The 16,212-nt window shown below is 46.1% G+C and overlaps 1 protein-coding gene across 1 annotated transcript in view; it reads left to right on the top strand.

Moving 5' to 3' along the window:
* PUM3 (pumilio RNA binding family member 3) overlaps positions 1-14,959 on the top strand; it is a 38,033-nt gene extending 23,074 nt beyond the window's left edge. Inside the window, exons 11-17 of the mRNA XM_083419981.1 lie at positions 845-898; positions 1,494-1,574; positions 3,835-3,977; positions 5,755-5,977; positions 7,450-7,537; positions 9,173-9,263; positions 13,764-14,959. Of these exons, the coding sequence (XP_083276107.1) occupies positions 845-898; positions 1,494-1,574; positions 3,835-3,977; positions 5,755-5,977; positions 7,450-7,537; positions 9,173-9,263; positions 13,764-13,899 (816 nt within the window). The 3' untranslated portion in view covers positions 13,900-14,959. The remainder of the gene's footprint in view (positions 1-844; positions 899-1,493; positions 1,575-3,834; positions 3,978-5,754; positions 5,978-7,449; positions 7,538-9,172; positions 9,264-13,763) is intronic.
* The last annotated feature ends 1,253 nt before the right edge of the window (positions 14,960-16,212 follow it).

Below are 16,212 nucleotides of genomic sequence, written 5' to 3'. Positions count from 1 at the left end.
GGGGAGGGCGGGGGGAGAAATGGGATATTGCATGACGTACTTCCTCGCGGAAGCCTGATGGACGCAGGAGGCTTAATTGATCCAAGTGGGATCACCTAAGGCAGGGGTGTCAGACTCAAATTCATCGGGGGCCGCACCAGCAGTTTGGTCACCCTCAAAAGTGACAGGGAAGTGGTCAGTATATCCAAAGTTTACCGCTCAGACTTTTGAGCAGAATAATAAGGAGACCCCCCCCTAATAAGCAGACACCCCCCCCATACATCATATGTACTTACAGTACAGGAGAGAAGGGTTCAGGCAGCCGTTGGATCTGTCACAACACAGGATGGCATGCGCTCAATATAAAAACAAGTGGAGGTTTCCTGAACGCATGTAAAGTGGAGGTTTCCTGTGTAGAACGGCCGGCGCCGCTAGAGGGCAGACGTTCTCTGGTTTGTAGGCTGCTGCGCATGCGCTGAAGAGGCGGCTTTCTTGTGTCAAAAAAAAAAAGAAGCGAGAATAAAAGGTGAAGGCTGGCGGCTGGCAGCGGCTACACGGGCCACATGACGAGGTCTGGTGGGCCGGATTCGGCCTGCGGGCCTTGTGTTTGACACCCGTGACCTAAGGGATCTTCTGCAGCAAGTTTTAACAGTCATCTGCAGGGCGACTTTCCATCCTTCATATAGAAGTGGGGTTCAAAAGGATCTCTAGCTTCTCAAGGACTCTTTGGCCTCCTCCAACATTTGCTGGAATGTTGCACATTCTGAAGTCAGAAACCCGACATTATTCAGCGGCTCTGTGTTCATTTTAAAGCTTGTTGGCCTGACACGCTAATTTATTGCTTTTTCTTCATTTCTCTTGTCAGGACAGAAAAGTCATTATGAAAACCATGAAGACTTATGTTGAAAAAATAGCTAATGTGAGTATTTTTAAAGATGTGTTTGGTAATTTTGAGCAGCAGAATCCTGTGCATATTTACTCAGAAGCAAGTGTGGCTTAGGAGTGTGGCTTAAAAATATCTCTGTTGTGGCCTTATTTTCAATTGGAACTGCATGGATTGAGAAGTTTTATTCGCAAGTGTTCAAGCTTATGTATGAAACATCAATATACATGACTTTAAGGAAGAGATTTGAACCTAGACAAAAAAGCGAATTCCATAGCAAAGGGCCAAAAATAGAAGCAGGACTTCTAATTCTTCATTTGAAATAGCTCTGCTTTACACAGAAACAACTGAGGGATGATGACGGGGCTGGTTTTTTGTTTTGTTAATACAGCATTCCCCACAAATGAAACCTTAAGCACATTTACTCAGATGTAAGTCTCTCAGAGTTAAGTGAAGCTTAATTCCCAGTAATTGGGCATAAGAATTAGTATGATGGAACTTGTTATTGTGTGAGATGAATAGTCATTGTTGATCTTTAGCAAGTTCATTGGAACATGTTAGACCAGCTGCTTGGTTAATCGGGCTTCTATGTCTGTCTTATGGTGTTCTTGCTTTCTGGTTCCTATTTCAGGGCGAATTCTCACACTTAGTTTTGCTGGCGGCATTTGACTGCATTGATGACACTAAACTTGTGAAACAGCTAACTATATCTGTAAGTAGTCTGACTTCCTAAAATTCTCAAGATTTCCCGTTTCACTTAGTAACAAGGTGTAAATTACACTGGAAACGCTCACATGTTGTTAGGCCTGGTTTTCAAACATTTCAGGTTTATTTTCTTGTAAGACAAAACTAACTTCATTGTGGTGGTTTTGCTGTTGCTTGGGATGCCATAGCCTGCTCCATTTACTCACTGCTTTGATTTGAGATGGTATGTGTGCTGGAAACTCTCAAGCTATGCTGAATCGCTTGGCTACCTAGTGAGTGATTATGCAAAGAATTAAAATATTCCTCCCGGGGCAATACTGCTCTTCAGTATCAAAATACATGATACTTCAGCTTGCACCATTTCAGACTATATGATAAATTTCAAGGTCCAATCTATAAAGGTAATGGTAAAGGGACCCCTGACCATTAGGTCCAGTTGTGACTGACTCTGGGGTTGCGGCGCTCATCTCGCTTTACTGGCCGAGGGAGTTGGCGTACAGCTTCCAGGTCATGTGGCCATCATGACTAAGCCACTTCTGGCGAACCAGAGCAGTGCACGGAAACGCTGTTTACCTTCCTGCCGGAGCGGTACCTAATTATCTACTTGCACTGGTGTGCTTTCGAATTGCTAGGTTGGCAGGAGCTGGGACAGAGTAATGGGAGCTCACCCTGTCGTGGGGATTCGAACCACCGACCTTCTGATCGGCAAGTCCTAGGCTCTGCAGTTTAACCCACAGCGCCACCCGCGTCCCTTATCTATAAATGTACACCCAGGCAAAAACAGGGTGTTGCAGCACATGGTTCTTCTGTTCCCCTCCCCTACATAGAATCACAGAACTGTAGAGTTTGAAGCATCCCAGGGATCATCTAGTCCAACCCCCCGCAAGGCAGGAGGAGCAAAGCTGTGATTCTCCAGGAGCCTGCTTGTTTGTGCTAAGCCATGGTTTGGGTTAGCATTACATGCAGACCATGATCTTGTTATGTAGAATCTAGGTCTCCTGTGCATTGAATTCTTTGGCAAGTTTATAACTGCAAAATGCACCCAAAGAGGTCTCCACATCGTTCATAGAAGGTGGTAACGCTGCATGAATCTGTTGACGGCTACTTCATTAAAATAAGGAGCGTGAATGTCTTTTGCAATATTTCATCACTATTTCCCAAACTATCCTCACCTCTCTGTCTAATAAGTGCAGCGTTGCCACCCGTGTTAGATTAAATGGATGAATCCGTCTTCAGGCAACGTCAAAGGGGCACTGTTCTGTCGTGACTTCATCTGCCTCAGGCTTCTGTGAAAAATAGAGAGCACTGGCTGGAAGTCAGGCAGCAATCACATGCTGGAGCCTTGTAGGAACGTGTTCATAGAAAAAGTTAAAATAGATGTCTTGTTAGACTTTGCACATGGGATGAACACCTTTCCTCTAACTTGAGAACAAAATAAGTATTGATGAACAAAGCTGGACTCCTCAAAATAATTTTGCCATTAATCCACATCTAAAAAGTTTATACTAACTGTACCTGCAGATATGCTTAAATGTGTTTATATATATATATATATATATACACTCTCCCCTTTCTAAGCATGCAGAAATAAAAAGAGAAGAATTACTTAACAATACAAGGGAAGGAGGTGGAAGGCATGGCTACTGTCTGTCTAGTGTACATGTTTTTGTCTGTGTTTGGGATGGACATCCCTACATGGGTGTATTGCATGTATTACAGCAGCAGTGAAAACTATGAGCCAAGATTGTGATCCCTCTCCAAGTAACTAAAAATGAAATTGGTTGTTGAAAACAATCTGTAATGGTTCTGGGGTTGCTCGTGCGTAAATCGGCGCCACACCTGGGTGGGTTGCCTGAGTGAACCCTTTCTGTCTGGACAGCCACTCGCCCGTGGCTGTCTCAATCGCTGGCAGAATCCGTCAGTGGGCGTTTCTTGAACTTCTTCCAGCATAAAAGTTCTTTGATGCCTAGTCTGCGTCTACTCTCCCTGTGCGGAAGCCTTCTGCGCAGGGAGGGTGTGGGCATCCGGAGGACCCGTGCTCTCCCCGCTGGTCCCCGGCGAGGAGTCTTGGAGCCACCTCGCCGATTCCCCCATCTGCCCCCCTTCTCCACTGGTGCTACGCTGATTTCCTTCCCCAGAAGATGTGCTGCTTCTCTCCCTCCCTGGACGCTCTCCAGAATCCCTCTGGAGCCCTCCCTCTCCTTCTGGCTCCGATGGCAGTTCCCTGACACAATCTTCCACTAACAATGCTTTTCCTCTTCTTTTAGGAAATTAGCGATTCCTTAACCAGCATTGTAAATAACAAATATGGAAGGAAAGTCCTCTTGTACCTGTTAAGTCCCAGGGATACTGCGTATTTCTCACCAGCGATAATCAAAATCCTGGAACAGGGTGATGGAAATGCTTATAGGTAAGCAGAAAATGCCATTTCCACAGTTTTGTGGACGTCCAAATTTAACATTGTCTGCCAGTTGTGCAGAGAAGCAGTTATTTGAACGAAAGGAAACTAGCAGAACAGGGCTTTCCCCATGGCATTTCTGTTAGCAAGAGTGGAGGCTGGAGAGGAAGGCTATGAGATGATCATTTGTTCACACTGCTTGTGTACATTTGCATCTGCTCCCAGGGAGTGGGAGTGACTGGCTGCACCCAGGTAGAAATATCTTGCATTGAGCACACGTTTACCCTGCTGCATCTTAGAGTGGCTAACCCATGATTTAAACACAATAAATATGGCTAGAAATACCGTATTTTTCGCACCTAGTTTTAAGAGGAGGAAAACAAGAAAAAAATATTCTGAACAAAACAGTGGATGTATGATTTTTGTGGTTCATGCTGCGGCCACAGACATGTGATCTGATGGTGAATTTGGGGTGACCCAATGCAAAAATCCAGAGGATCCCTGTGGATCCGTGCTTTGTAACCACGTTTTTGCACCATTGCGGCCCCACGCAACAGTGAGTGTGTGATTTTTTTGGTACAGGATGTAGCCATGGACATGCTATGTGATCTGATGGTGAATTTGTGGTGACCCAATGTAAAAATCCTGAGGATCCATGGGCATTTACCTCCCCCCTCCCAGGCAGCCTCTGCTAGCTTCCTTTATCTCTCTCCCTATCCCACCGACCAGCTGTTTCCTTTCAACACTCCCTTCCCTCTTGTTTGCCTTAGTGAAGTGTCTTTTCCTTAGCTGGAGCAGTTTTTTGCTCCTCCTCTTCTAATTTCTCTCCTTATTGCTTTAGTCTTCCTGTTTTCCCCTTTTGCAAGTTTGCTGTCTTTACCTCTCCACTCCCAGGCAGCCTCCTTTATCTCTAGCGTCCCTTATCTCTCTCCCCAATCGGCAAACGATCAGTGGCTTTGTTTCAACACCCCCTTCCCTCTTTCCAAAAAAAAAGCATGATTTGCTTTTTGCCCCTGGGCAATTCGGCTCCAAGGACCACACATTCACTCCATAAGACACACAGACATTTCCGCTTACTTTTTAGGAAGAAAAAAGTGTGTCTTACGGAGTGAAAAATACATACTCCAGACGCAAAAAAGGAAGCTGCCCTCGTCACAGTATGCACATCCCCCCCCCCAAACAACAGGGGTAATGTCGCCTCCTGAAATACACCATCTGTGAATAAGGGAACCATAACTGGTTTCTCTCTATGAGGGCCACATGTAGCCACCATGATCTGTGTGCGTGTGGCAGCCTGTTTTTCCATCCCTTGCAATTATGGCACTTGCCTCTGCCCCATGTGTAGCCCCCCCCCCCCCAAGCAGTGCTGGTTCTCAGAAGGGGGCCTCTCTGTGCAGATGCAGCCAGGCTTGTCCCCCTCAGTGGCAGGTGGGCGAGGGTCTGCTATTAATGTGAACAGGACTACCCGGGGTGTTTCGATGATTTCCTGAAGGTTAATCCTCAGACCCAGCCATTTCTCAAGGGGTGGAAGGAATCATGTCGGCATGGAGCTCCCAAACCTCTCAGCTACGATGTAAAGAAGAGCAACATTGCCGATGCTTCTGTGGCAGTCTGAATTGAGGTGTAAAAGCGTAACCAATTTTCCATTTATGCAGGTTATATTTAGTGCGTTCCGGGGAGAAAGCAAGAGGGCTACGTTTGGATTTTAAATTGGACAATTTGGAGTGACTGGATTATGTTGTACCAAACCAAATTCCGGCAGTAAAAGAGCTGCTTTTTATTCCAACAGTAAAAAAGATGTAGATGTTCGCCGCCGTGAACTTCTGGAAGCTGTTTCTCCCGCCTTGTTAAAGTACCTGAACGAACATGCTGAAGAAATGGTGATGGACAAGGCAACGTTCATTGTGGTGACGGGGATCCTCAAGGCTGCCGTTGGCGACGTCCAGCCAGCTATGAAGGCCATTGCTGGCCTCGCGGCAAGAGAGATGGTTCCAGGGGGCAAAGATGGAGAGGTAACTGTGCCTGAAAAGGAGCAAGCGGTAGAGTTAAGAACTGGGGGTCCCTCTCTGGGGGGCCCCTCCCTGGGATCTGCTGCAGTTTGGCTATCAAATTAGGATAAACCAATTTATCCTGATTCAAGCACTGGACTACAGCGAAGGGCTTGTCGAGTCTCATGCAGGATCCTGGGATCCAGCTGGAAGGAACTGCATAATAATTCTTCCACGCCGAAGCACAATTTTTGGATCATTTTTAAATGATAAGGAGCAAATTGTTGGTCTGCGTCCAGAACTGCAGCTCCACTTGGGCAGCAGGCTTTGTGCAGGCGACAGAAGATCCTCTTTCTCTCTTGCAACCCTCTCCCCTTGCTCAAAACTGGGTCTGGGGGCCCCTCTGGAGAAGGTTTACAGGGTTGGGGGGGGTGAAGAAGGAACGGAAGCCCCGTCATGCGAGTGGAACTCGGCTCATGCAGCGTTGGGTAGAACCCATTATTTTTAACCTGTACCTGAAACTTAGGATAACAACATAGTTTCTTGTAGCTGAATGAGGTTGTAAATGTCCTAGCTTGGAGTAAGTAGACTACTTTTGTGGTTTTATAGCTGTATAAACCACTGACTATACTATGCCAAATACACAATTTATTTCCATAATTTCAGCATGTGGCATATTTTGTCACTTGCCTAAATGGTACTTTCCTATAACCTTGAAGCACACTGGCATTTTAGGAATGCATTTGGAGAAAAGAAGCAGATACTTTGGGCTGAGGGTGTTGCATATACCGTATTTTTTGCTCTATAAGACTCACTTTTTCCCTCCTAAAAAGTAAGGGGAAATGTATGTGCGTCTTATGGGGTGAATGCAGGCTGCACAGCTATCCCAGAAGCCAGAACAGCAAGAGGGATTGCTGCTTTCACTGCGCAGTGATCCCTCTTGCTGTTCTGGCTTCTGAGATTCAGAATATTTTTTTTTCTTGTTTTCCTCCAAAAACTAGGTGCGTCTTGTAGAGCAGAAAATACGGTAATTTATACCCAATGTCTTAAATTTTGTATTGGCATATCTGCTTGTAACGTCATTGTAAGCACTTGGCAAATAAAACTTTCATGTATTTTAACCACCTAAAATCTTTAATTCTGCAGCACAAAAATTGCTTAAGAAATCAAAAGGCAGGAAAGATAGCTAGTTAATGAAGTGAAAGTAAGATGATGGGTAGCTTAAATTTAGTAGAAACTCCAGTGCTTAATGTCTAAACAAACAGCCAGGCCTCTAAACTTATTTAAATGTTCTGAATGGCTTTCCATTTGGCCACCCCTGATTACTTAATGTACCACTTAGTCATGTGGAGAAAACAGATTTTGTTTGTAGGCAGCATTTCTAAATATGCCTGAGCCTTGATCTGATTCCTGGCATTTCGAAAGGCACAGATTGTGATACAGCGAGGGAAGTAAAAAGCACTGCAGGGACTTGACTTTTCCTGTTCTTTTCAAAGCTTCATATTGCAGAGCATCCAGCAGGTCACCTGGTTCTGAAGTGGCTGGTTGAGCAAGACAAGAAAATGAAAGAGAGCGGCCGGGAAGGTATGCTAGTAATTCTGCAAAAGACAGTGGAGTCACTCGTCACAGTCTGTCTAAATGCGTGGGAGGGATGCAAAGGCTCGTCTGCACTAACTGTTAACCTTGAATCGCTTTGCTTGAAGTGTTTAAAGGCATGCTTCTGCCCTGGAAGCGTCCAGGAGATTTTATAGACTTTGCTTCATCCAAGCTTAAAAGCAGCACAGCTTGGAAGGAGCTCTCCCTCACCCTTAGCGGGCCAAACAACTGTCATGTCGGTGGCAGCGCAACCCTATATACCTGCTCCGAAGTAAGGCCCTCTTGAGTTCAGTAGTCCTTGCTCCCAGGAATGTGCTTAGAGGATTGCATCCTAAGTTTCATTAATTGGGCATCTTCTGTACTTCTTCTGTGGAAGTCGGGGGCTGGATACGGAAGGGACGTTGCTGACAGGAGCCATAGGAAGGTTTGTGCAGCTAATACAGAGATTGCCCATTATTTTCTGCTAGTGTGATCCAGTTGCACTTGGTTGTTGCACTTGCAAGCGCACTCGATTGTTGCGCTTGCAGTGCCAGGTGAGTTCAGGCACTGCTGCTGGTGCGAGAGATTGGGGGGCACAGGAGAAAGTCAACTCCAGGCAAATGGGTTCTAAACAACTTGCCGTCACGCAGAGTATAATCTCTGTCACCTACAGCTTCAGTTGATTTGATCTTGATAATACGTTTTCCCATTTGAGTCTATGAATTTGTACTAGGGTGGGGGTTGTTTTGTGTCCCCACCAACCACTCACAATTTCTTCAAATTGTTTCTGCTTGCAAAGCCCCCTTGTTAAACCGACTGAAGTTTCTGGACATTTTTCTTATTTTGCAATATATCAGAGTTGGGAGGGTCCCCAGTGGTCATCTCGTCTAGCCGCCTGCAGTATAAGAATCTTGACTAAAGCATCCATGAACATGGCAGGTGCTTTCCATGCAAAGAATTGTGGGGGTATTTTAAGCTCTTGGTGCTGTGAAATATGGAACTGCCCTCCTCTTCCATAACTGGTTCTGTGGGTCTGAAGGTTTTGTCCACATCGGAAATAGCTCTTCCCATCCTGTCCATTAAATTGAGATAGAGGATTGTGCTGTTACAGTCTTGATTATTTCTTAGCATTGCTCAGATATTAAGGCCTATTACAAATGTGGGGCGCAGGTGACGCTATGGGTTAAACCACAGAGCCTAGGACTTGCCGATCAGAAGGTCGGCGGTTCGAATCCCCGCAACAGGGTGAGCTCCCATTGCTCAGTCACTGCTCCTGCCAACCTAGCAGTTCAAAAGCACGTCAAAGTGCAAGTAGATAAATAGGTACCACTCTGGCAGGAAGGTAAACGGCATTTCTGTGTGCTGCTCTGGTTCACCAGAAGCGGCTTAGTCATGCTGGCCAAATGACCCGGAAGCTGTACGCTGGCTCTCTCGGCCAATAAAGCGAGATGAGTGCCGCAACCCCAGAGTCGGTCACGACTGGACCAAATGGTCAGGGGTCCCTTTACCTTTATTACAAATGTATTGAATAGTCAATAATTCTGAGGCGGTCTGTGAATATACAATTTACAAGTGTTAAAGCCCCTTTACGCAAAGTTTTAAATGGGTTTGTGTGGTGTCTAACCTGGTCTTTATTTTTAACAGAATGTTTTGCAAAAATACTCGTAGAGCACGTGGGCATTGATCTTCTGAAGACCTGGGCAAACGTCAATCGTGGTGCGATTATTCTGTGTCGGTATGTACTGCGTTTAATGACTGAACTAGCAGTAAAATGCTGCATATGCTTTAGGCAGCAAAACAGCTTCATTGTGATTTCTTACTTTCCTGTTCTTCTTTCTTATCTGCTACAGTCATAGATGCCTTATGCTGCTGTTCTATTTGCAATCAGGATGTAGCCTTTGCTTGACTAGTAAAGCATCACTGCATTGCCTTGAAAGCTAAATCTTTCTCCTTGCTTTTTGCTAGCCTGACCAAAAAGTGCCAGGAAATCCCTTCTGTGCGTACTCTTAATCTGGAATTGCTTTTGAAAGACTTCCCACGGGTTTCTAATACCTTGTCCTATTGCCCCATCTCTTGTTTCAAGGCGTTATTTGGTTTATCTGTATAAAGCAGCAAGCGTCTACATTCAGGAGCAACCGATGATTGCCATTTGTATGGTAATTCCATCTACCTCAGTGAGTCCACACCATAGAGGCTGCCCCTTCAAGGCGTATAATTTAGCCAGCATTGACTGAGAACATGTGCGCGAGATGCATCGTAGTGGGAGCAATGGGGCTCCTCTTCCTCTGCTGTGTGCATCTCAAAGTCTGCATGGAGGAGTGGGCGGGGGGTGGGGAGAAAGAGAAGTGAAATTCTGCTGCAGAAATACAGTATTTTTCGCTCTATAGGACGCACTTTTTCCCCTCCAAAAATTAAGGGGAAATGTGTGCGTCCTATGGAGTGAGTGCAGGCTCCTTGGCTTCAGCGATAGCAACGCGAAGCCTCCGAAGCGCAGAGAGAGCAAGAGGTGTCGGTGTGCACTCGCACACCGAAGCCTTTGGAGCGCAGCGCAAGGTCCCGCTGTGCTCCAAAGGCGGGACCTCGCGCTGTACTCCAAATGCTTCGGGTTCCTTTTGCTGAAGCCGGGAGAGCAAGACTCTCCTGGCTTCAGCAGAGAGGGAGAACTGCACAGCGCCCCTTCAGAAATGGAAGGGGCTCCGTTTCTCCTGCCGCTTCGCTGAAGGGGCGCTGAGCAGAGAGGGGGAGAATTTTTTTTTCTTGTTCTCCCCCTCTAAAACAAGGTGCGTCCTATAGAGCGAAAAATACAGTAGATTCTCATTGTGCAAGCAGGTGGGCCCCCTTGGGTGTCACCCAGAGCGATGCTGCAGCCCTTTTTGAACCGTTCCCTTTCCATCGTTGGCTCACACCTGTAGCAACCAGCTCAAAAGGAGCCGCTTTGTTTGTTTTATGGTACTGCGTTTGGCAGCCCAGTTAAACGGAAGTATTTATAGCCCCTCCTCGCTCACAAAAGTGTCTTAAGCATAATTGGTGGCACATGAACGACTTGCGCTAATGAGCCCCTGCTTTTGTGTGCAGAAATTCCCTTTCACAGCAAATCCGCCAAAGATGTTTCCAAGTTGGGTCTTAATTTCTGCCTTGCCTTCATTTGGCAGCCCAGCTCCTGATGCTGATCACTATGGCAACGTGTACTGTTAAATGAAAGCGATCGGCGGACGCGTTCAGTGCATCGCAGAAGCGGAGGAATGGAAGGGAACTAAATGCCACATCTTCCTGCCCTCTATAACTAAAGCAGGCTCCTTAATTGCTCCCTCTATTAACTTGCCCCCTCTTTCCCCAAAGCAGATAGATGCCTTCAGGTCTAAGGGGTCAGCTGGTAAAAGCAAACTGAAATGGCACAAATCAGCAAAGGGACAGTTGAACTGAAGCCCTCAAGTGACCAGCTCCTCTGACATCTGTAAACGGATCTGGCCCTTTCTTCACAAGTCCTTGCTTTCCAGTATCCCATCTCGTAATTCACCGCCCCCATTTTTAGTGCTTCTTCTGACACAAAGAAAAATAACCTCTCTGACTCTCTGGGTCACTACAAATACAGCAGGCTTAAATCAAGCGTCTGCTGATAGGTTTATTATATTAATGTAGAGTTTTAACGCTCAGCTGCTGGCTTTCTAATATAGATCTATAGGGATTTTTGCACGACACTTTGGAACAGATCCCTTGCATTTGACAAGCACACTTAATTCCTTTGAAATCTCTAATCCCGCATGCAGATGTTGCATAAAGATTTGGGAAGAGCTCTTTCAACCTTTACTGTGAAGTTTTCTTCTTCTACAGAGATGTGGGAAATCCTGGTATAGAATGGAAATGGCTCAGTTGCTCTGCTAAAAAATGCTGAACTTTGCTTAGAATGTGTATATTCCTATTGTCGTGCAGCCCTCTTCCAAGTACAGCTGTCGAGTGTGCTTTAAATGAGTGATCCTCCCAATTTTTGATTCACATAAGATATTTGGCCAGTCTTCAGTGCTTCTCAAATGTTTCCTTTTCCATTTTTAGATTCCTAGTCTCTCTTCCTTGCTTTCAGTGGAATGCTGATGCAGCTTAGCAGGGGCTGCCATTGACTGAGCAGCAGCTTTTCTGAAAGCCATATTAGTTTTCAAATGCATCTCTCTGTGTGTGCGCATATGCATTAGTTAGTAGATAATAAAATTTCAAGATTGTTATACTGCAGCACAATGCATGAACTGCAGCGTGACGTCTGATGAGCAGGTGGTTCCCAAGACCAGGTGAGCCCCAGAGGAAGAGGCAGGCCAGGCCAGGCCAGTTCCTCCGTGACCATAGAACCCTGGAATTGTAGAGTTGTGGAAGGGACCCCAAGGGCCATCTAGTCCAACCCCCTGAAATGCAGGAACCATTTTGTGTTTCTTTGCTGCCACGCCCCTGTTGCTGCTGGTGGTGAGGCAGGGGATGGAGGAAACTTCTGCCGCTGCTCCTCTGGGAAGCAGCGAGAAAAGGCAGCATTTTAAAGCACATCCTTTTCCCTTGCCTTTCCAGAGCAACAGCTGCCCTCCTCTTGACACCCCCACCACTGGCAGGGGAGCACCAGGGTGGGGGTTGCAGGGAAGAAAGTATTTCTCACCTTTGTCAGGTCCCGGCTGCTCCCCGTATTGCTGCCACCATAGAGGGGGTGCAGAGTGGTGTTAGGGGCCTGTTGGTGAGCAACACAAGCAGAGGCGCAGCCCATAATTTAAGATGTCCCCAGATTTACAAATCAGTCCCCTGACAAAATCCTACCATTCCTATTGAAGTTGAAAAGTGTCCCCAGATTCACTGAGAAAAAATCTGGTAACCTTACCATAATTCATTGCAGGATCTGCAGGGCAGCACAGCTTTGGGCAGTATCCTGAACTGATGACAGGGTTTGAAGCATGAGCTTGAAATCTGTGGGCTCTAGGTACAGATTGGAGCCGGACCTCAGTGTCCGGGCAGAACGATGGGGGTGGAGGCGCTCCTTCAAGTATACTGGACCGAGGCCATTGTGGGAGTTTATTGGGATAGTGGCCTGACATGCATGCCAATGTTGAATTCAGAAATGCTTCCTCTGAGTAGCAGGTTTTTTCATCTGCTCCCAAACGCCCCCCAAAAGATCCCAAATAGTGGATAAGGTGAAACCAGAGGCAGGTCTTTAGGCTCACGGTGCTTACAATTCCTGCTTCCCCCTGGGAAACTGCCCTGGAGGGTTAGGGGGCAATCTGGGAGAGAAGGGGATCTTGTGCGCTGATCTGCAAGGGGCCCTTGTGGAGTGTACTTTCACCTCGCTTCCTGCCGCCCTTCTTCCAGCGAGGTCCTCTGCTCGCTTGGAGTCAGTTGCACAAATGGAAGGAGCTCTTCTGCTCAGGCCAGGGCCAAGCAGGATCTCTAATGTACCAAGGCATTAAAGGCATGCAAACTCCCCAGCCTCCTGCTTCAAACTAACAACGTTGTGCTTTTGGGATAAGGCAGAGCAGTTTGACTCCCTTGCCATCCTGCTTTAGGTCACATTGAGAAACAGATTTTTAATCACTCCGCAAGCCACATTAATTCTTCTCCCATTCTGTTTGGTTTGGCAACATAATCCTTATTATGTATCTAAAAAAAAAACTGCAAGGCGGGGTGTGTGTGCTCGTTTAATCAGAAGGTTATGATAAAAATAACATTGCAGTTCAAAATGAATCTGCCGCTCCAACTTCCGATCAAGGCACAGGGCTCCTTTGTCAAATGTGAGGCTTCCACTCGCTAACTGGGATACAGAAAAAGTTCTCCAAACTGGTCTGTGTGGTTTTCCCTGGAACTATGCCTGGATCTTCGTTTGCAGCTGCGTTTTAGCGCTATTAATACTACTGTCAGTGCAAACATTTTCTCCTTAAAACCATTTTCCTCGATGAATTAAAAGTAAGATACTTGGAAGCTTTTTTCCTTTTTTGCAGTTTTGAAGAGCAGTGATTTATATTTTGTAAATTCTTTGGCTGCTCACTTTCCTGTGTATTCTGACAGCCATGTTAGCCCGTGTTGAGATGGCCAACGTCAAAATTAAATGCTTCAGAATTTAAGAAAATAAACTGCTGTTATTTGCTATTAGGCAATTATCCCAATGGATGCTTTGACAAAGCAGATGGACTGCCAAGCATTGATTTCTCTCTCTGCTTGTCACATTTCGTTCCGATTGTAATTCTCATTTTTGATATTTTCTCTTTGTTCATAGCCTTCTTCAGAGCTCCGATCAGAAAGTGGCAACAGAAGTAAAAGCTGGACTAAAAAGTATTATTCCAAAGCTTAAAAAAAGGACTAAAGATGGCACAGCAGCAGGAAAGGCGCTGCTGGAGAAATTATCGTCATAACCTAAAGAAGTTTTTAAGTGGACAACTTTTCTGTTTGTGGAAGCGAATCTTCCTTTTAATACATCTAAAGGACAGGTTTTTGGGGTAAAGATGAGTTACCCTTTTTTAAAAACAACACAACACACAATATGTCAATAAGCACTTAGGTTTTTTCAGAATGTTTGGTTATCTTTTTTCTCTTCTTTGGCATCAGTTTAATTGTCCCTGGAGGGGAAGATCTCTTTGATTAGCCGGGCAGCTGAAAACTATATTACCATGTGCCTTCCTTCCTTCTTTCATCATTTTAGTCTCCTTGTCCACATTCAGCTCCAGGCAGCAACTGCTTCCCCCTCTCTCTTCCTCCCCACCTTTGGTCTCCCATCGTTCCAGCCACCTGTTTGACTTTCCTCCTTTTGACTGCCAACCTTTCCTCTAATGCTTGCAGATCTGCATTGCAAATTCCCCTTCTGCCTCCAGGTTCCTCCTTTTCATCGGTTGCCTGCTTCCCTGTCCTCCCACTCCGCTGTCTCTGCCACTGGTGCCACGGCTGCTGTGTGTTTTCCATCTCAATTTCAGGTGAAAGGAGCCCCACTTTAGCCAAGAGCTCTTCAAGGCCAGAGCTGTGAGATGGACTGGAATGCTCCTTAGTGGGAGGGTGGTTGGTGTTCGCTTACAACACTCTCGGAGTCTGAAACCTGAGTTAGGTTCCGACGTGATCATTTACTCAGTTGTCACAGTAAACTCTGGTTCTCCTTAACCAGGGAAGGGAGAGCTAAGGGCAACGGGAGGCCAAGGAAGGACATGTGCTGGTGATTGCCCAAATAATCAAGGAGCATGACGCTTGCACTAAGTGAATAGGCTTCCTCTAAGCTTGCAGGTGGTTCATGTTTAAAGTCCCTCTTCAACTCTCTTGCCAAAAAAAACCTCTCCAATCTCAGCAGAAGAAAAACACGCTGTTCCTATGGAAACACCTTTTTACACAATGCTGAACACAGCTCCTAGATTTCTAAAAAGATGAGTTTGGTGGAATAACTGTTATTAGCAGTGTTCTTTTATGGAATAAAGTATTGGCTTTCTTGAATCTGAAGGTATGTGGACTGTTAATGAACTTGAATGGTAAGGCTAAAAACTAGTTCGACGTTTTCTCTGCAATTTGGCTGACAGCTTTGGGCGTGCCGTACTCCATACTCCAGTTAGGACTTAATCATGCATAGGTGGCAACATGTGACTCTCCTCCCTCTTTGCCATAATTCCCCGGAGGAAAATTGCTTTACTCAGTGGACAGAGGAGAACGCCTGGCTTTAATCCCGATACTTCAGCTGGAACAATTCAATTCCACTTGAGTCCAAAAGAAGCTTAATTGGCACTCACACATATGAAATAACACAGTGGTTTTAGAATTAATAATGTGAAAACATTATCTTGCAGACCGTAGTGCTGCAAGTACTGTACAGTCGTGCCTCGCAAGACGAAAAGAATCCGTTTCGTGAGTCTCTTCGTCTAGCGGTTTTTTCGTCTTGCGAAGCAAGCCCATTAGCGGATTAGCGCTATTAGCGGTTTAGCGGCTATTAAAGGCTTAAGGGATTAGCGGATTAGCTGCTAAAAGGCTATTAGCAGCTTAGTGCCTTAGAAAAAGGAGGTGGGGAGCAAACCCCCCCCCCCAGGAATCGCAAGACATTTTCGTCTTGCGAAGCAAGCCCATAGCAATTTCGTCCTGCGAAGCACCTCCAAAACGGAAAACCCTTTCGTCTAGCGGGTTTTCCGTCTTGCGGGGCACCACTGTATATTTCCGGGTATAACATGCCCGCCCCCTCCCCCCCCGATGTATAAGACGACCCCTATTTTTTGGGAGGAAATGGAGGGAGATTGCCCAGAGCTGTTGAGCTTTGGAGGGGGGGAATTGCCAGCAATGGCTCACCTGCCAGACTGCCACTGACAATCGCACGCATCAACGAAGCCACCAATCGTCTGCCCACTCACTGCCAGCAGCCGCCAGTCTCCCACCCAATTCCCACAGCAGCCAATCGCCAGCATACTTTGCCGCAAACACCAATCACCCGCCCAAATACCGCTGACAATCTCCTGCTCACGGCAGCCACCAATCACCTGTCCCACCTCTGCAATATCCGTTTATAAGACGACCCCCAATTTTTAGCATTTTTTAAAAATTAAAAAACCTCGTCTTATACATGGAAAAATACCGTAAGCTAGAAGTAAATATTAAAAGCTTGTCAAAGTGGATCATGTAGATGGAGTTCTTAGTACGGAAGGGAGAGATCTCTCCTGCAAAGCGATTGGCTGGAGCTGCTTTGGCACTTAACAAGCTCAGCGCTG

The sequence above is a fragment of the Podarcis tiliguerta genome, assembly GCF_965153285.1.
Source record: "Podarcis tiliguerta genome assembly, chromosome: 17".
NCBI lineage: Eukaryota > Metazoa > Chordata > Lepidosauria > Squamata > Lacertidae > Podarcis > Podarcis tiliguerta.
This window is presented reverse-complemented; position numbering and strand designations above follow the sequence as displayed.